The 20379-nt window shown below is 44.9% G+C and overlaps 1 protein-coding gene across 3 annotated transcripts in view; it reads right to left on the minus strand.

The window, feature by feature from the left end:
- MEP1B (meprin A subunit beta) overlaps window positions 1-20379 on the minus strand; it is a 389272-nt gene that overhangs the window by 266757 nt on the left and 102136 nt on the right. For all 3 annotated transcript variants that reach the window (XR_013610541.1, XM_078687361.1, XM_078687359.1), the window contains 2 exons: window positions 15760-15810; window positions 15605-15648 (listed from right to left, as the gene is read on the minus strand). Coding sequence is in view for 1 of the 3 variants with exons in the window: in XM_078687359.1 (XP_078543485.1) it covers window positions 15605-15648; window positions 15760-15810 (95 nt within the window). In the remaining 2 variants the exon portion in view is untranslated. The remainder of the gene's footprint in view (window positions 1-15604; window positions 15649-15759; window positions 15811-20379) is intronic.

A 20379-nucleotide genomic window follows, 5' to 3' on the forward strand; every position in this document is an offset into this window, starting at 1 on the left:
GACATTATACCATAGTTCTTTGCTTTTCCCTACTGTCTCTTCCAAAGTACATCATCAAACATATTTGGAACAGTTACAATGTGACATTCATCAGCTCAGATTTATTTGGTGGATACAACATTTTCTACTGGAACATAGCTTTAAGCAATTTGTTCAATCCTCGTTTTTGGTAGATGAGGCTGAGGAAATGGAGTGCATTCTGACATTCGTTAAATCCAGCTTGACCCTCTCAAAAACACTCTTCATGCTTCAGCCCATCTTATCCTGGGGATGGGATGTTTTGATCACATTACTCCAGTTCTGCGCTCTATGAGTTGGCTGACTGTTGAGGACAGATCTACAAATAAGAGCGCGTACATAGCGAATTAGTGCCTCATTTATGTGGCCTCTATCCCCACTTGCGCACTGCCGGAACGTCACTTTTTTGACGTTCCAGTAGAGCAATGTGCCAAGGCACATTAACAAGGCCACGTAAAGCCACTTCATGTGGACTTTTGTGGCCTTGTAAATATGTGCCTCTTTCAATCAGGACACTGCATTAAAGGGGCTTTCCATGAGTGTTGCTGTGTGTGCTCCCATGCAACACCCATGAAATTTAAAGTATTCCCAGATTTATGAGAAATCGCAATGAAGCATTCCCAGATTTATGAGAAATTGTAAACCTGGGAATTCGTTAGAATCTAACACCACCCCATTGGTTTTCATTTCTCCTCTTTTTTTCCGTTTTCTATGGGTGAGGAAGTGGAAATGACCTGAATTGATTGATTTTGTGCAGGAGGGTGTCTCTTCCTGCAAAAAATCAATCAGCCCTGCAACTCAGGCACCCTTGCACCACGGCACAAGGGTGCCTGCATTGACGCATGACAGTCCATTGCGCGTCAGCTTAGGGGTAAAGTGTAGGAATGCTCCGTATCGTATATATGCAGCACATTCCTTCTCTTTATTTTTGCTACAGGGCAGCACAGCAAGATTCCTTGTGGCGCTGTCCTGCACCGAAACCTCATAAATGAGGCGCTTAGTTCATACTCTGATCACTAACATTACCTGGTTAAGGAGCTGAAGATTTCAGGACGCTCATGTTAACTGCGCATCTTAGACATCCTCTCATTAGAAGAAATTGTTTTCAATAAAAACATACCTGAAACCAGTCTTTCTCTGGTTCTGAACCCAGAATCTTAGAACTCTATCACACCCACAATCAAACTCTCCAACTGCATTCAAAAGAAAGAACTAAAACAATTCCGGCTGAAATATCATGTCCTACTTAACTCCCTCTAGTTACTGAACCGCTTATCTAAAGTTGTGATCACCATTTTCTGGCTATGTAAAGGCTTCTATAGGATGTTCAGTTTTGTCCATCCCTGTCTGATTACATGATTGTGTTTGTCATAAAGGCAAGCCAACCTCTGTTTGGTGGATCCTTATTCTTGTGTACGTAGTTTTGTGCTAACGTGGATGATTTGAATTGTTATTCTCTCATCCTGAACTTTTAGGTTTTGTACGATTTTGCCAAAGTTCCCATACTCGCAATGTTCTATGTAAAACCTCTGATGCTTTTGGGCCTTGTACAGGGCTGTACTGGTCGTAGTGGGCACTGGGCATTTCCCCGGTGGGCCGGCTGGTTTTGGACCCCTGGGGGCCTGTTTTGTTACAGGTTACCGGTGTTGCAGCAGTGCTGCAATATCGCTACCTGTAACAAAAGTGGCAGCGGGAGTGGTGCTTCCCACTCACCCCCCGCCCTTGGGGGCCAGTCAAGCTGATTGCCAGGGCTGGTTTCAGTTCCCAGCCCGGTCGTGGCCTTGTACACTCTAAATAAAACACAAACTAAATCAATATTTAAAGAAATAAAACTAGGACATGTCCACTAACCTCAGATCATAGACAGTCAAGCTACGTCTCCAGTTAGACAGATTTTATAGACTCAGACAGCAGATTTACTGTTCAATTTACAGAGCTCTTATAGGCAGTGCTGTCTTAACGCATGGGCACGCTGGGCAGTTGACTGGGGTCCCCATGAGCATAGGGGTCCCATGCAGACCAGCATTTAACACTTATTTTCCGTTAAACATTTATATTCCTGTGAGTGGTTATGTAGGCGGGACCCAGTGCACTGCTTTGCCCGGGGGCCTATAATGCTGTTAAGACGGCCCTGTATATAGTGTCTGGCATCAGACAAACATCTTACAAGCTTTAGACTTGAGTAATAAGACTAATATCATAAACGGCTATCTAGATAGAAGATGAAATGACTTTTCATGAGTAAGGAAATAACAGATAACAGCAAGTGATGCCTTGGATACATGAAATCAAGAGCACTATGCGTACCTACTCTTTGCCCCTAGAAAGCAAGCAAGTAAATGTGCTCACTTTTCTGCACAAATCGGTCTGCCATTTTCTGACCACAAACACATGCTCTGTTAAATTATCACGTTAATATTTCTGGCAAATAAACCTATTTCTGCTAAATAAATGCTTGCTTTCGGCAAATTGGATAGTCTTCCTTGTTAACTTGCTGTTATTGAAGAGACATTCTTTTTTTCCAAACAACAGCCTTTGATTTGAGCAAATACAATAGTTTGGGCCCCAAATATTAACTTGTTTTTTGATCAAGTGCTCTTAAATACTACTGCCCCTTGAACGGATACTATCTTAAAAGCCTTTATGTTATCTCTCCATCTAAAACATAGTCCCATATGCATGCTTGCCAATCATATGTCTGGGATGCCCATCTGATGCCAAGGGTGACCACCAGATACCAGGGTCCACCAATGGAAAGTATGACCACCAGGTACCATTGGTGGAAACCTGATGAGGGAGTTTCAATTTTTTGCCAGAAATTTTTGCCAGATGCCTGGGGTGCCCTACAGATGACAGGGATAAACTTCATATTCCAGAGGTGGCCACCAGGGATAAATAATAGCCATCAAATGCAGTGATAAATGAGGGGTAGCCACTAATATAATGAGTGATGGCTGAATGCCAGGGGCACCCACCTTGTGCCAGGGATGGCCTCCTAAATGTCTGGTGTGGCCACATAAGCTAGAGCAACGGACCAGAAGAGAGGGATAACACCTAATGTCAAGTAAGCCCAGCCATATACCAGGAATGACAATCACAAGACAACACACACAAACACACCACACACACACAATACTATATAGTAAAACTAATATCTTCCTATAGCCCTTCCTTTGCTGAAAGTACACCAAAGGCAAACCTCTCTTCAACCATCCACACCAGGCAGAGCCAGGTTTCAGGTCAAAACATAGTGACCAATAAGCATCCAAACCAGAGCCAGACCAGAGCCAGGTCTATGAAGTCAAATTCTGTATACACAAGACAAGAACTTCAGGCACCTTCAAGCGATATTTCTCCATCAGAGCAAATCATATCCAACATTACTCCAGATACACTATCAATCACCCCAAAACAATCACCAACCCATTGTGCTATGCCTGTCAACTTCCCTTCTCTGACATAAAGTCAGAATTAATCCTTTCCCCTCACACTCTAACAACCACCTCACCATCTCCCTGAAATCATCATATCATCCAACCTGGATGCCTAAGACATGCCTCATTCACTACAGTATTCACCCACCAGGCACTAACTCCAAACAGTTGTCTAAGAATGTGGAAGACCACCTCTTAAACTGATTCCCGGGGCAATTGATGTCTTAATCAGCTGTGGGCACTGTGTAACTTAGAATTTGGATTCTTAGAATGTCCTGTATATTTTCAGTTGAGTGGTTTACTGTTGAAAAGACTTCATAGGCATATATATATATCTATTGTAGTGTGCCCAGTTAAGGGACCTCACTCCCATTCATTGGAACGCCATTGGCTCAGCCTGCAAGCAAACACCAGATTTAATACCTGCTCTATCATTTACAAAGCCATTAAGACAAGCACCCCTACTTAGCTTGTAGACAAGCGTACCATCTGGTGGCTTTTGGCCCCCGCTCAGCCAGGGCACTTTTTTACTGGGACCTAATAAGTGTTAAAAAGAAAGGGCAAAGCAGCAATCCTTTTCCATCTATGCTCCAATTAAGGAAAGAGTTGAAGACACACCTCTTTAAAGAACACTACATTACAATGCAGTAACAATACTCTTCTGCTCCCAGAATCTAGCCACCACTCCTATCACTTGTTGACTGCATGCTTGCCTTTGACCATATAGCTCCAATGCCCTGTGGCTAGGGTTCTGCTATGTAAATATTACATATGTACCAACTTACATACATAAATAGTTATCGCCAATGACAGCAACCTCACATAATTTACAATTTCTTTGAGTTTTGATGGAAATATTACTTTGCCCTCTCCATCAAGTCCTTTACAAATTTAAATAAAATTGGGATCACTTTTCTCTATGGCCTCCTTGCTATGTTTGAAGATGGAGTTTCCCTTGATTTCCCTTCCTTTTTTCCCACCCTCTTCTCCACCGAATCCACCACTACCCCTGCCAAGTGACGCCTTCTTCAATATCTGTCTCCTCCTTTCTAAATACTGCAGCTCCCCTTCTGCCCCGCTCACCTTCTATGCTGAACTTGCTTTGCTGCTTCCCATACACTGCTAGCATCATATTAATTCCTCCACATTATACTCCTTTCTTTCATCTTAATAGCTGATCCTGGTGGCTTAGTGGCCTAATGTATTCACTGTAGGGGCCTGTGTTTGACCTCATGGTCACAGGTTCAAATCCCAGTGGGTCCACTCAGCCTTTCATCCTTCTGAAGTCGATCAATAGAGTACCATAGAGTTGGGTAACAATAAACATATGATATTCAGCGCCAAAATACCCATCTGGGTTAACGAGTGCTTTACAAATAGACATGTTATGTTAAACTTCAATTTCACACTTGCCTTTCTGCTATACTTCCCTTTTGCGCATCCCCTCCTGGATTCTCCTTTCATCATTCATCTGAATGATCCCTGGTCTTCCTGCACTTGATCTGTCCTATGTGTGCTAAGCCCTGTCCTTCATCTGTCTAGTTCTGCTTTCCATGTAACAAAACAATAGGGATAACTTCTCTTCCAGAGGAGAACAGCGATGTCATGTCTACAACTGGTTCATCTGGCTGATTATAATAAGTTTTATCTTCATTAGCTTCAACTCATGAGTATCTACACCCAAAGCATCACCTTTGTAGAATTTATAATCAGTAGCACATAGATTAAACAGAATCAATGATCCCAAAACCAAAAAGAGAGACTGCCGACCAATTGTATATTACTACAGTACATGTTATGATTACAAGACACAAATCACATAGTTTAGCTGGAGTAAGCAGGTATGCAACAGGAGAGGGAGGTAGGTATCAGTGTCAGAAAGCAGAACTGTTGCTAACTAGCAACAATGCTTCATCTTGGTATGTATCAAAAGATTTCTGACATTTGGATGATAAATGTTGCAGACATCTATACTCATAGCATCCTTTTTACATGCGTTTGTAGAATGTATGACGTTACTTCGCCATACATTACCATGCAGTATGTTATGTTATGTTATGTTACTTTGGTTTATATAGCGCCAACTCACCTACAGGTCTCGAGGCGCTCCCATGAGGCACAGGGTCAGAGCTGATTTGCATATAGCCAGTGTCTAACCCAGGGTGGTGTGGAGTGCAAAAAAACGATGGATTTAAGCCCAGATCCTTGTACTGGGGTGAATGTTTGACATTGTTCTACATTCTGTCCATCAACTGTGTTTTTTGCAATTTTCACCCCGAGTGGGCTGGGTATGCTCAGACGTGAGTCCCAGGCTCTCCACACCACTGGAGTCAAGCTATCCAGGCTGATGAAGGCTGATAGCCAGAAACCGGTCCTTGGATGCTTGATTCCGGTCTGGGAAAGACATGGCTTGGTAGTTCGGACTGGACTGTTCCCATGAGGCACAGGGTCAGAGCTGATTTGCGTATAGCCAGTGTCTAACCCAGGGTGGTGTGGAGTGCAAAAAAACGATGGATTTAGGCCCAGATCCTTGTACTGGGGTGAATGTATGAAATTGTTCTACATTCTGTCCATCAAATGTGTTTTTTGCAATTTTCACCCCGAGTGGGCTGGGTATGCTCAGACGTGAGTCCCAGGCTCTCCACACCACTGGAGTCAAGCTATCCAGGCTGATGAAGGCTGATAGCCAGAAACCGGTCCTTGGATGCTTGATTCCGGTCTGGGAAAGACATGGCTTGGTAGTTCGGACTGGACTGTTCCCATGAGGCACAGGGTCAGAGGTGATTTGCATATAGCCAGTGTCTAACCCAGGGTGGTGTGGAGTGCAAAAAAAACGACGGATTTAGGCCCAGATCCTTGTACTGGGGTGAATGTATGACATTGTTCTACATTCTGTCCATCAACTGTGTTTTTTGCAATTTTCACCCCGAGTGGGCTGGGTATGCTCAGACGTGAGTCCCAGGCTCTCCACACCACTGGAGTCAAGCTATCCAGGCTGATGAAGGCTGATAGCCAGAAACCGGTCCTTGGATGCTTGATTTCGGTATGGGAAAGACATGGCTTGGTAGTTCGGACTGGACTGTTCCCATGAGGCACAGGGTCAGAGCTGATTTGCATATAGCCAGTGTCTAACCCAGGGTGGTGTGGAGTGCAAAAAAACAATGGATTTAGGCCCAGATCCTTGTACTGGGGTGAATGTATGACATTGTTGTACATTCTGTCCATCAACTGTGTTTTTTGCAATTTTCACCCCGAGTGGGCTGGGTATGCTCAGACGTGAGTCCCAGGCTCTCCACACCACTGGAGTCAAGCTATCCAGGCTGATGAAGGCTGATAGCCAGAAACCGGTCCTTGGATGTTTGATTCCGGTCTGGGAAAGACATGGCTTGGTACTGGTAGTTCAGACTGGACTGTTCCCATGAGGCACAGGGTCAGAGCCGATTTGCATATAGCCAGTGTCTAACCCAGGGTGGTGTGGAGTGCAAAAAAACGATGGATTGAGGCCCGATTGGGGTGAATGTATGACATTGTTCTACATTCTGTCCATCAACTGTGTTTTTTGCAATTTTCACCCCGAGTGGGCTGGGTATGCTCAGACGTGAGTCCCAGGCTCTCCACACCACTGGAGTCAAGCTATCCAGGCTGATGAAGGCTGATAGCCAGAAACCGGTCCTTGGATGCTTGATTCCGGTCTGGGAAAGACATGGCTTGGTAGTTCGGACTGGACTGTTCCCATGAGGCACAGGGTCAGAGCTGATTTGCATATAGCCAGTGTCTAACCCAGGGTGGTGTGGAGTGCAAAAAAACGATGGATTTAGGCCCAGATCCTTGTACTGGGGTGAATGTATGACATTGTTCTACATTCTGTCCATCAACTGTGTTTTTTGCAATTTTCACCCCGAGTGGGCTGGGTATGCTCAGACGTGAGTCCCAGGCGCTCCACACCACTGGAGTCAAGCTATCCAGGCTGATGAAGACTGATAGCCAGAAACCGGTCCTTGGATGTTTGATTCCGGTCTGGGAAAGACATGGCTTGGTAGTTCGGACTGGACTGTTCCCATCAGGCACAGGGTCAGAGCTGATTTGCATATAGCCAGTGTCTAACCCAGGGTGGCGTGGAGTGCAAAAAAACGATGGATTGAGGCCCAGATCCTTGTACTGGGGTGAATGTATGACATTGTTCTACATTCTGTCCATCAACTGTGTTTTTTGCAATTTTCACCCCGAGTGGGCTGGGTATGCTCAGACGTGAGTCCCAGGCTCTCCACACCACTGGAGTCAAGCTATCCAGGCTGATGAAGGCTGATAGCCAGAAACCAGTCCTTGGATGCTTGATTCCGGTCTGGGAAAGACATGGCTTGGTAGTTCGGACTGGACTGTTCCCATGAGGCACAGGGTCAGAGCTGATTTGCATATAGCCAGTGTCTAACCCAGGGTGGTGTGGAGTGCAAAAAAACGATGGATTTAGGCCCAGATCCTTGTACTGGGGTGAATGTATGACATTGTTGTACATTCTGTCCATCAACTGTGTTTTTTGCAATTTTCACCCCGAGTGGGCTGGGTATGCTCAGACGTGAGTCCCAGGCTCTCCACACCACTGGAGTCAAGCTATCCAGGCTGATGAAGGCTGATAGCCAGAAACCGGTCCTTGGATGTTTGATTCCGGTCTGGGAAAGACATGGCTTGGTACTGGTAGTTCAGACTGGACTGTTCCCATGAGGCACAGGGTCAGAGCCGATTTGCATATAGCCAGTGTCTAACCCAGGGTGGTGTGGAGTGCAAAAAAACGATGGATTGAGGCCCGATTGGGGTGAATGTATGACATTGTTCTACATTCTGTCCATCAACTGTGTTTTTTGCAATTTTCACCCCGAGTGGGCTGGGTATGCTCAGACGTGAGTCCCAGGCTCTCCACACCACTGGAGTCAAGCTATCCAGGCTGATGAAGGCTGATAGCCAGAAACCGGTCCTTGGATGCTTGATTCCGGTCTGGGAAAGACATGGCTTGGTAGTTCGGACTGGACTGTTCCCATGAGGCACAGGGTCAGAGCTGATTTGCATATAGCCAGTGTCTAACCCAGGGTGGTGTGGAGTGCAAAAAAACGATGGATTTAGGCCCAGATCCTTGTACTGGGGTGAATGTATGACATTGTTCTACATTCTGTCCATCAACTGTGTTTTTTGCAATTTTCACCCCGAGTGGGCTGGGTATGCTCAGACGTGAGTCCCAGGCGCTCCACACCACTGGAGTCAAGCTATCCAGGCTGATGAAGACTGATAGCCAGAAACCGGTCCTTGGATGTTTGATTCCGGTCTGGGAAAGACATGGCTTGGTAGTTCGGACTGGACTGTTCCCATCAGGCACAGGGTCAGAGCTGATTTGCATATAGCCAGTGTCTAACCCAGGGTGGCGTGGAGTGCAAAAAAACGATGGATTGAGGCCCAGATCCTTGTACTGGGGTGAATGTATGACATTGTTCTACATTCTGTCCATCAACTGTGTTTTTTGCAATTTTCACCCCGAGTGGGCTGGGTATGCTCAGACGTGAGTCCCAGGCTCTCCACACCACTGGAGTCAAGCTATCCAGGCTGATGAAGGCTGATAGCCAGAAACCAGTCCTTGGATGCTTGATTCCGGTCTGGGAAAGACATGGCTTGGTAGTTCGGACTGGACTGTTCCCATGAGGCACAGGGTCAGAGCTGATTTGCATATAGCCAGTGTCTAACCCAGGGTGGTGTGGAGTGCAAAAAAACGATGGATTTAGGCCCAGATCCTTGTACTGGGGTGAATGTATGACATTGTTCTACATTCTGTCCATCAACTGTGTTTTTTGCAATTTTCACCCCGAGTGGGCTGGGTATGCTCAGACGTGAGTCCCAGGCTCTCCACACCACTGGAGTTAAGCTATCCAGGCTGATGAAGGCTGATAGCCATAAACCGGTCCTTGGATGCTTGAGTCCGGTCTGGGAAAGACATGGCTTGGTAGTTCGGACTGGACTGTTCCCATGAGGCACAGGGTCAGAGCTGATTTGCATATAGCCAGTGTCTAACCCAGGGTGGTGTGGAGTGCAAAAAAACGATGGATTTAGGCCCAGATCCTTTTACTGGGGTGAATGTATGACATTGTTCTACATTCTGTCAATCAACTGTGTTTTTTGCAATTTTCACCCCGAGTGGGCTGGGTATGCTCAGACGTGAGTCCCAGGCTCTCCACACCACTGGAGTCAAGCTATCCAGGCTGATGAAGGCTGATAGCCAGAAACCAGTCCTTGGATGCTTGATTCCGGTCTGGGAAAGACATGGCTTGGTAGTTCGGACTGGACTGTTCCCATGAGGCACAGGGTCAGAGCTGATTTGCATATAGCCAGTGTCTAACCCAGGGTGGTGTGGAGTGCAAAAAAACGATGGATTGAGGCCCAGATCCTTGTACTGGGGTGAATGTATGACATTGTTCTACATTCTGTCCATCAACTGTGTTTTTTGCAATTTTCACCCCGAGTGGGCTGGGTATGCTCAGACGTGAGTCCCAGGCTCTCCACACCACTGGAGTTAAGCTATCCAGGCTGATGAAGGCTGATAGCCATAAACTGGTCCTTGGATGCTTGAGTCCGGTCTGGGAAAGACATGGCTTGGTAGTTCGGACTGGACTGTTCCCATGAGGCACAGGGTCAGAGCTGATTTGCATATAGCCAGTGTCTAACCCAGGGTGGTGTGGAGTGCAAAAAAACGATGGATTTAGGCCCAGATCCTTTTACTGGGGTGAATGTATGACATTGTTCTACATTCTGTCCATCAACTGTGTTTTTTGCAATTTTATGCTCAGGCGTGAGTCCCAGGCTCTCCACACCACTGGAGTCAAGCTATCCAGGCTGATGAAGGCTGATAGCCAGAAACCGGTCCTTGGATGCTTGATTCCCGTCTGGGAAAGACATGGCTTGGTAGTTCGGACTGGACTGTTCCCATGAGGCACAGGGTCAGAGCTGATTTGCATATAGCCAGTGTCTAACCCAGGGTGGTGTGGAGTGCAAAAAAACAATGGATTTAGGCCCAGATCCTTGTACTGGGGTGAATGTATGACATTGTTCTACATTCTGTCCATCAACTGTGTTTTTTGCAATTTTCACCCCGAGTGGGCTGGGTATGCTCAGACGTGAGTCCCAGGCTCTCCACACCACTGGAGTTAAGCTATCCAGGCTGATGAAGGCTGATAGCCATAAACCGGTCCTTGGATGCTTGAGTCCGGTCTGGGAAAGACATGGCTTGGTAGTTCGGACTGGACTGTTCCCATGAGGCACAGGGTCAGAGCTGATTTGCATATAGCCAGTGTCTAACCCAGGGTGGTGTGGAGTGCAAAAAAACGATGGATTTAGGCCCAGATCCTTTTACTGGGGTGAATGTATGACATTGTTCTACATTCTGTCCATCAACTGTGTTTTTTGCAATTTTATGCTCAGACGTGAGTCCCAGGCTCTCCACACCACTGGAGGTAAGCTATCCAGGCTGATGAAGGTGGGGTGAATGTATGACATTGTTCTACATTCTGCCCATCAACTGTGTTTTTTGCAAGTCGTAGAAATGACTTGCGATGTAATGCCATGCGTGGTAATAACACGGACGATGTAACGTCCGCGTTGTAACCTACCTGTGTGGTATTGACAGCGTTCTATAAGCTGTTTCCCGTGTTTGTAATCAGTGGAACTGTGAACAGATACCGTTCTCTTGAATTAATGTAAACATTAAAAAGGGGGGCAGGACTTTTCAAGAATCATGTATGTATTTTTGCCAAAGAAAGAATACATCCCGCGTGCCATATATTGCTAGTGGTACACTACTCAATTTGCTAGGAACTAAATTAATAAAATGACTCACACATACAGGCTATGTCACTCTGCACACAATAGAGCTCTACAAACGCCACTTTACAAGTCCTCAGTGGTTCTCCAGTCAAGCAATTAACCTTCAAAATCATTAATATCAACAACCACAAAACCCCTAAATCAAAAATGTCAATATCGGTCAACAAAGCAAACGTTGCTGCAAAGCAACCACACAGACACCGACAGACACACCTGCCCACCCAAAGCTAATTTCCCATTGGATTAGTCCCAGAATCTATTTCCAATAAATTCAAGGCACTAAGGACACCAAGGACAATCATAAAATCATACCTTGCTACTCTTACCATCTCACAAGAAAATAGCAAACATCATATCTCAAGTTTCAACTAAATAAACCTGCACAGAACACCGCTGCACACTCATTTGAAAGGGCTCAATTTTTGGCAAACGCCTTAAACGAAGTCACCAGGAATTTTTGAAAACCTACAACCTAATAAATCAATCATAGGTGGATACAAACGAGTCAACAACAACTGCATAAGTCACCAATACTAACATACCATCTGCACAACAGTGGGATCCAATAGCCGGCCTTATAGTGGATCTGTCTTCTTCCTCTCACACAGAACGCAAATAGACCCCCTATGTTCTCCAATGTTTACCCATTTCCTATTCAGAGTGCCACAGGGCTTCATACTGATCCTCCTCCTGTTCAATCGCGTCCTCAGCCCAAAGTCAGACTTTGAATTAATTATTTAGATTCATCTGCTGCAACTAGGCGAGTGATGCGCAGATCATTCTAAAAATCAATACAAACTCACTCACCAATACCAGCTCTAAGTCGGACAATGAAACAAGCTAAAATTCAACCCTGGCTATACAGTGGTGCTCCTCTATGGCAACAGACCATTGACTGTTTCACCACTGCCCTGGCAGTACTCTCTTGGTCACAGCTCTTCCCTCTTAAAGACAATAGAAAATTGAGCATATATGTGGGCTCTGGATTATTGATTATAGCTTATGTCAACTCTATGATCGAGGCTTCCTACTTTGTTCTAAGAACACTAAGGCAAATATACCAATTCCTGATTTTCTAAACAAGGCTTCGACCGAAAAACCACCAAAGTTACACAGACTCTATCTAGGCCTTCAGGTATGCTTTCCAAACAGACACCAGCACATCCGAATCCTACCAGTATGGATTCTTTCACATATTTTCCCTCATCATCTGTCGACTTCCCCCCCCCCACCCCCAGCCCCCGATCTTGCCTGCACCGGCCATTTTTTAATTTTTATTTTTTATTTATTTAATGCGATTTTATATAGCGCGAACTTTACCCGAAGGTGTCAGAGCGCTTTACATAAGAACCAGTTGCAAAACATAAGGATTTAGGATTAAGGGCTAGATGTAGGTAAATGTTATTTACCGATTCATAAATACCGAATTTTACCGATTCGGTATTTATGAATCGGTAAATATGAAGGGGGGAGATGTAGGTATTTCCAGATGTTGAAATGCCGAATCGTTAATATTCGGTATTTACCGATTCGGTAAATACCGAATCGGTATTTCCTATTGATTCCTATGGGCTGTGAAGCCCATAGGAATCAATGGGAAATACCGATTCGGTAATTACCGAATCGGTAAATACCGAATTCTGCAAGGGTGCAGGGGGTGTCACTTTGACACCCTCTTGCACCCCAAATACAGGCATGTGTGCCATGTGGCACACGGACATGCCCTAAGGGCATGTCTGTCTGTCACATGGCATAGGTGTGCATGCACACATGTGCATGCACACCTGGATTCGGTATTTTACCATCCAATTGAATTGGGTGGTAAAATACCGAATCTGAAAGGCCTTTGGGACTCCGAAGAGTCCCACCTACATTTGGAATTACCGAATCGGTAAAAATACCGATTCGGTATTTTACAGAATCGGAAAATTTACCGAACCGGTAAATTTACCGAATCGGTACATTTACCGATTCTGTAAAATGAAGGCCCCTACATGCCAATTCTTAAATACCGGTCGGTAACGGCTGAAATCGGCCGTTACCGACCGGTATTTAGGCTCCTACATCTGGCCCTACATGCGTTACATAAGAGATACACACAGAAAAAAATTTGAAAATGTACAAGATGTAAAGTCACACAAAGAAGAGACTGGTGATTATAGTTATCTCTATATACATAGGGAAGGGATATGAATGAATATACTCTAATAGTCACATAGGAATGGTAGAGAGTACAAAGGTCTACTGCATATACTAGTGATTAGAGTTATCTCTATGTACATAGGGAAGGGATATGAATGGATATACTCTAAGAGTCACATAGGAGTGGTAGAGAGTACTATATACAGAAAAGCAGAGTTCCATTTAGTGGGGTCGGAGGGGGATGCAGTCACATCACCAAGGGAAGGACAGAGAAGGGCAGGAAAGTGAGACAAACAAGAGAGGGAAGCAGATAGTACTGAGTAAGACAGTGAGGAGTGTGTCAGAGACAATAGAAAGGCCGCTAGGACAGAAGGGGAGGTCAGAGATCGCTAAAATGGAGTCATAAAAAGAAAATGGTGGGAAGCACAAGATCCAAGTCCGAAAGTCCAGGAAAAGGGCTGCCATAGCCAGCAAGTCCGGGGGGAGAAAGGCAGTCCGCAGCAAAGTCACAGCCTCATCGTCCATGAGGAGCTGGGGCAGAGGAGTTCAATCCAGAGACCAGGGGTCAGGGAAGAAAGACCACAGGCGCCAAGGCAGCTGATCGCAGAATGGGAGGCAGCAAAGTCAAAAACAAAGTTTAAAGGGAAGGAGGAGGGGTCTCTCAACAGAGCCCAGTTAAACACACTGTGGGTGGTGGCGTTGTGCGTGAGGGGGCTCAGCAGCAGCTAAAAGCAGGCTCTTGGTGGTCCGATAGTCCCGTAGTCTGCCCCCGAACTGACCTGTCGAGCTCCGGAGATTCCATGCAGAAAATGGCGCCCGCCCGGGCGCTGAGCTGTTGGTGGTGGAGGAGCACGGAGCCTGGAGAGGTGCAGGAGCGCTGGGACCAAACTCAGGGACCAGCCCGGGTGGCAAAAGCTCTAGCTACGCCACTGACTTGTTCTGAGTACAAGATGCCAACTCTGGAACACATTTACAGATTATGTGTTCTATCCCTTATGCCTGACTTTCTCGGCAGCAATGAAATGCTGTATCTTCCCGCAACCCTCCCAAGAAGGAAGAGAAGCCCTTATTAGAACAATCAGTTGAAGTGAAGTAGAATAACATGTATTCCAATGGAACAAAGCAATCTGCTAGCTCAACCCACATATATTGTTTAATATTCTATTCAATAACAATGCATAAATAGAACCAATCAAAAGCTTAGGCTATACCTTTCCTCCATGTCTACACTGCTTTTCCCACAACCTCAGAAATCACACTTTGTGTTTCTGCTCCACACCAATCCATGCAAGGACTGTGTGCACATTGTGTTTTACCAACCCTTTATGCTTCCAGTGAGCTACTGCTGCAAGAACACAACCACTAAACTGCCAGGTCTCTAAGCACCACACACACATTTTGCTGTGTGCTGCTTAAGCCTGTCCATAACTACTCCACCACTGATTTAGCGTGTCAATGCTGGTATAGGCATAAAACGTCATCATAATATACAAAAGTAACCAATACTGCAGTCAACACCAGAACACGGTTCTATTACTTCAAGCCCCACACATTAATGCACAACATTAATAGATCACAGTCATGCATACAGGGCCAAACATAAAACTAAATAATGTCAGGCTGGATCCCATTCCTTCTTTTATTTAATGAAATGTTAGCCTCTATGTGTTTTTTGACTATTTTGTCACTCTGTTCGTATCTTTACTAAAATATAATCATACTGTGATACTGGCTAAGAAAATCATTATACCACTACCTGATTTGACTTGTGGATTGCACTCAGCTACCCAACTAACCCATACCCAACTAATGGAGCATCCCAAAAATCTTAAGGACATACACGATTATTCCAGAAAGCTAAAGCATAAATAACCAGTTTCAATAAATGTAAAAGTATCCAGCATGCTCCTCTTGTATATCCAGTGGTGGAATAGAACTTCTTCAAAGATAGTATTTTCATAAAGTACTTTACAAGCTAGTTATAGTACACATCACATGAAGATATTCCGCATGCCGATTTCCATGCATCATCCTCCATAAATAATATTTGAAGCGGAAGTACATCATGTCTACTCATCCAATGAAGGCTTTCCTCTTCCAGGGTGTGATGTGTTTAGTAAAGCAGCGCGTGCTCTTTGCATGGCTGAACTCACCTGATCAAGAAGGATGTCCCCTTCAAAAAGGTCCAATCCGTTTGCTAAAGAGGAAGACGAAATTTTGTACTGTTAATCAAATGTACCTGGTTGTCATTTATGCTCTCAAAATAATTGTTTCACATGTGGAAAAGTAATCAAAGAAGAACAAGAACCTGCATTGATGTCAAAAATGTCCTTTTCCTTTCCATCGTCGACGTCGATTTCTGCAAAAAAGAACATGATACGTCAGGGTTCTAGATTCCGACTTCAGGTTTGAAATTGATTAATGTACAAAAAGATCAAAAAACCATGATAAAAACTTCGTGCATGGAAAACATGTGAGCTGTCTGCACTGCTATAATCTGCAAGCAAATGGCTAAAGTTGAAATAGACTGATGTAGGACAGGTGCAAGGTTGGCGGGTTGACCATAGCAGGCCTGCTGAATTTGGTGCTGCTAAAATTCTCTTTACCGAAGTGGGTCCCAGTTCAAGAACACTGAGTGAGAGATTGTACTTTACGTCCGCTAGTGCTCTTCACAAATGATGCACAGTGCAAATGTAAGGGCCAGTGCCTGAACTATATTTGAGCATCAGATGAAATGTATTCATTAAAAAAATGTTTTATCACTTAAAACCCATAGTAAATGTGGATTTCCCCATTAACATGAAAGCACAACAAGTTTCCAAATATTTTGTTACAGGTTTTGGTAAAAGAACCAGGCTAGACAATACATCACAATAGTGTACATGATCGAAACCGGAATCATATTGTGTGTGGTAAATGGGCATACTTTTGTCACTAGGAGACGTGTGGATTGTTTACAGTCATCTTCTCTTAAAGATGGTCAACATTTTTACTATGATTCCTTAAAACATGTTAAAATAACGTAGGTAAACTTAGTCTAGCATCTAACTTCGGCTCCTAGGCATACCTCACTACCTTAGGCCTTGTAACATATCACAATAAGCAACCTGCACAGTGAAGCAGAGCGGGCTTTTCATTGGTCCATTGCATTGAGGCTTCTTATTTATTAGTGCATTTTGCACCACGCGTATGTACATTAACCAAGCAGTGTTCAGAGAGTGCCTGCCAAGTGCTATTATTTTTTTCATAGTTTTATCTGGTGCAAACTCGACTTAAAGGTATTGGAGCGCTTTACATGAGCACAGCTTACTTCATACAAGGTCGCTTTGACTTTTTTAGGCAGGGGGGTGTTAAGTGATTTGCCCAGAATCACATGATGTTGAACTTGCACAGAGACACAAACCTAGCTTCCCAATTCCACAGTGGACAGCTGTGGCCGTCTTCTCTGTTATCCTTACCCTTTCTTGACTTTGCCTCTGATGTTCATATTTTCTCTGTTTTTCCTTCTCACTGTTTTGTATCAACCTATTAATTATTTCTCTTTCTGTGTTTTTTTTCACTGTGCATGCCAGCAGAAGACTCCCAGCCTTCGCTTGTAGGTATTCCCTAAATGTGTTAACTTATTAAACTTTAAGTAGGACCCATTACCATCAGGCCTAGTGGTAGCCCCCACTTAAGCTGCTGGATTGGGGGGTTTCTTCGCCACTGTTTTCCCGTCTCATCTTTCACATTTTAAGAACTTGTAAGACATTAACTGATGTTAGCGACAGCTTTTAGGGGATAGCGAGCGGTTTGGGGCCCGCTTTGCATGTCAGCGATGTTTATCGCTAATGACATGCAAAGTGGGCGTACCCAACCTGTTAGCGACTGAAAGCAGTCGCTAACGTCGCTATCGCCTATTAGCAAGGCAGGCGTAGCGATGAAAATATTCCCGCTATCGCCAAAAAACAACGCCTGCTCAGACCAGTTCTTAGCCATGTTATCCAATGGGAGGTGGATAACATGACTAAGAGCATTTTGTCGCTAATGCGTGAATATCGCTGTATTCTCAGCGATATTCACGCATTTCGCCTGATTTTTATCGATTTTGAGATAAACCTTGCTAATAGCAAGTTATCTCAGCGATAAAAACCGCTGATGCGCGGCGATAAAAATATTGTCGCTAACCCTACTTAGCGATAAATATCGCTATTTGTTGGTAATATGCCCCAAGGACTTCTATGGGAATTCACAAGGGCATATTATCAAGCCCATTACCGCCGCTTTAGTGGCAGTTTTCTGCCGCTAAAGCAGCGATAATGTCAACACTGTTTTTGATAATATGCCCCCAAGTTTTAAATGCACAGTTGGAGCGTTCCATAGTAAGGAACTCTCCACGTGACGGGAGCTGCCCCAACATTTCTTGCAGGATGATGTACGTGTGGATGTGGGTTTGTAGGTATTCCTTAAATGTGTTAACTTATTAAACTTTAAGTAGGACCCATTAGTGAAAGAACCCAGGCAGCTGACTGGATGGCAAGGCCCCATCATCTCGGAGCATCAGTAGGTCGAGCAGCCATGTAGCAGTTTATGAACAATGCAGAGGGCTTTGAAAACAATCTTCACTTTAATAGGGCGACAGAAGAGGGATTGCAGTGCCTGTGTACTGAGGTAATGGCGTTTTCGACCAAAGAGGTGGCTAGCCGCCTGGTTCTGGGCTTGGTGTACATTTGTAAGTGGTCTGTTTGGGAGACACTGTTGCAACAGTCCAGTTGATATATAATTGTCACAAGGATTATGGCGATTTTTGAGCAAGGTAAAAGGACTGGTAGGGTATTCAGAAGCAGGTTTAAGGGGTAGAAGGTGAATTTAGAAACACCATTAGTTTGCGTATTGAAGGAGCGACGCACACCCAGGATGCAGACATTTCCTATTTGGGTATGGGCCCCTAGTGGCACATGCCAACATATGCCAGCAATGGGGCTGGGTTGATTTATGCAGAATTGCAGTTTTTTCACCATTAAAACAGAGCCAGTTTTTCTGCACCCAGTGATGCCACAGAGATAAGCATAATGATACATTATGTAGGTTCTTAGAATGATTCTAGACGTATCTTCAAATTTTATAAATGTCATGCATGTGGAAACCAATATTCAGGGTATGTGAATGACGGTAAGCAGTGTCATGTAGGCATTAAAACACTTGGGTTACATGGACAAACCTTGGGAAAACCGACTGATGTTGGCAGATTTTGAAAGGAACAATCTAACTTGGTGGGTATGGTTTCAAAGAAAGATGTCCTTCATGCCAGTGCAAACACAACATTGTAGTTTGATATCATTTGATCCTTAATGGGAAACAGAATGCAATAAAAGAAAATAAGTCAAGCTTTTGAAATATACCTGTTAAGTAAAAGCCATTGTAAGTTTCAGGGGTAGGAAGCGTACACTAAATAAGGAAGTTGAGACTGTATCTTAGGCTACAACTGTGAAGACTCGCCAGACTCCTCCTCCTTGTGGCTGCATCTTCAGTGCGTCATTGTGCTCCAGAGGGCCCGGTGCCATGCCCGCCTGCTTTCCTGCCCTCCCGGCCTGCAGTGCAGAGTGGTGTTCAGTGCCAGTGGCTCGCCGTCGGCTCCCTCTGCTTTGAATATTAACAATCAACTGGAGATACCTTTAGAATCACCCCCTAGCAAACTTGAACGTTGGCTCCCTCTTGACATTACTTCTTTTAGTCAGATTTTAACCAGCCTTAAATCTGGCACGCCCCTAGACCGACTTCCTGTTTCCGCTAAAAATGGAGGTGTCCTCGCTGAATCCGATCATGGATTTACTTAATGCCTCCCTACAGGAAGCCACGGTTCCACCTGTGGAAACATGCTATGATCCTTCCACGCTTAAAAAAGGCTGATACGGATCCAACACAGCTATCTAACATCTGCCCCATTTCCCTGCTTTCAATTTTCTCAAAAATATTGGAGAAGCATGTGAACCTACAACTGTCCCGATAGGGTGAGTCTCAGAACTTTCTACACCCTTACCAGTCAGGCTTTAGGGATGGTTTCTCAAGTGAAACCATGCTGTTAGGAGTCACAGAAATGATGCGTAATCGCGTGGATGCCGGGGTCACGGTGGCACTCATATTGTTAGATCTGATTGCCGCCTTTGACACGGTATCCAGTACCATGCTACTGCAAGCCTTACAGCTGATTGGCGTGGCGGGGCTTGCCCTGAGTTGGTTGACGGATTTCCTGACTAACTGTACGCTTCAAGTGTTTTCCCCTGCTGCGATCTCACATATTCATGCCTCTCCACATGGTGTCCCACAGGGCTCCATACTTAGCCCTCTAATGTTTAACATTTATGTTAGGCCCCCGGCGGCTATTGCCGAAGAGGCTGGGTTGTCGATCTTTTCTTACGCTGACACCCAAATAATCTTCTCCCTGTCTGCTGACGGAGGATCCAAGCCCTCATCCCTTTTAACTGGGTTACGCAAAATTGCTAGCTGGATGCAAACAAACTCTTTAAAACTCAATGGGGAGAAGAATGAGGTGCTAATCCTGGGCAATAACAAAGAACGCTGGGGTCCTCAACACTGGCCCCCTAAAATGGGTGCCCTACCCCAGCCCACCTGTAAAGCCCGTAACTTAGGCTTCATCATAGATGAGAATCTTTTAATGAGGCATCAGCAGTAAAGGTGGCGTCAACTTTCTTCTGCGTCCTTAAATGGCTCTGAAAAATTCTATGGATGTTGCCAACCTCTACGCAAAGAACGGTAGCCAGGGCCCTTGTTACCTTTCGCCTGGATAACGGCAACATCCTCTTTCTAGGAGTCAACAAGGATATGATTCAAAAGCTGCATTTTGTACAGAACGCAGCAGCCCGTTTGCTCTGCTGAATTCCTAGAACAGCCTCCATCTCCAATTCGTTACGTGAGCTTCACTGGTTCA

Source organism: Lissotriton helveticus, chromosome 4_1, assembly GCF_964261635.1.
Source record: "Lissotriton helveticus chromosome 4_1, aLisHel1.1, whole genome shotgun sequence".
Classification (NCBI taxonomy): Eukaryota; Metazoa; Chordata; class Amphibia; order Caudata; family Salamandridae; genus Lissotriton; species Lissotriton helveticus.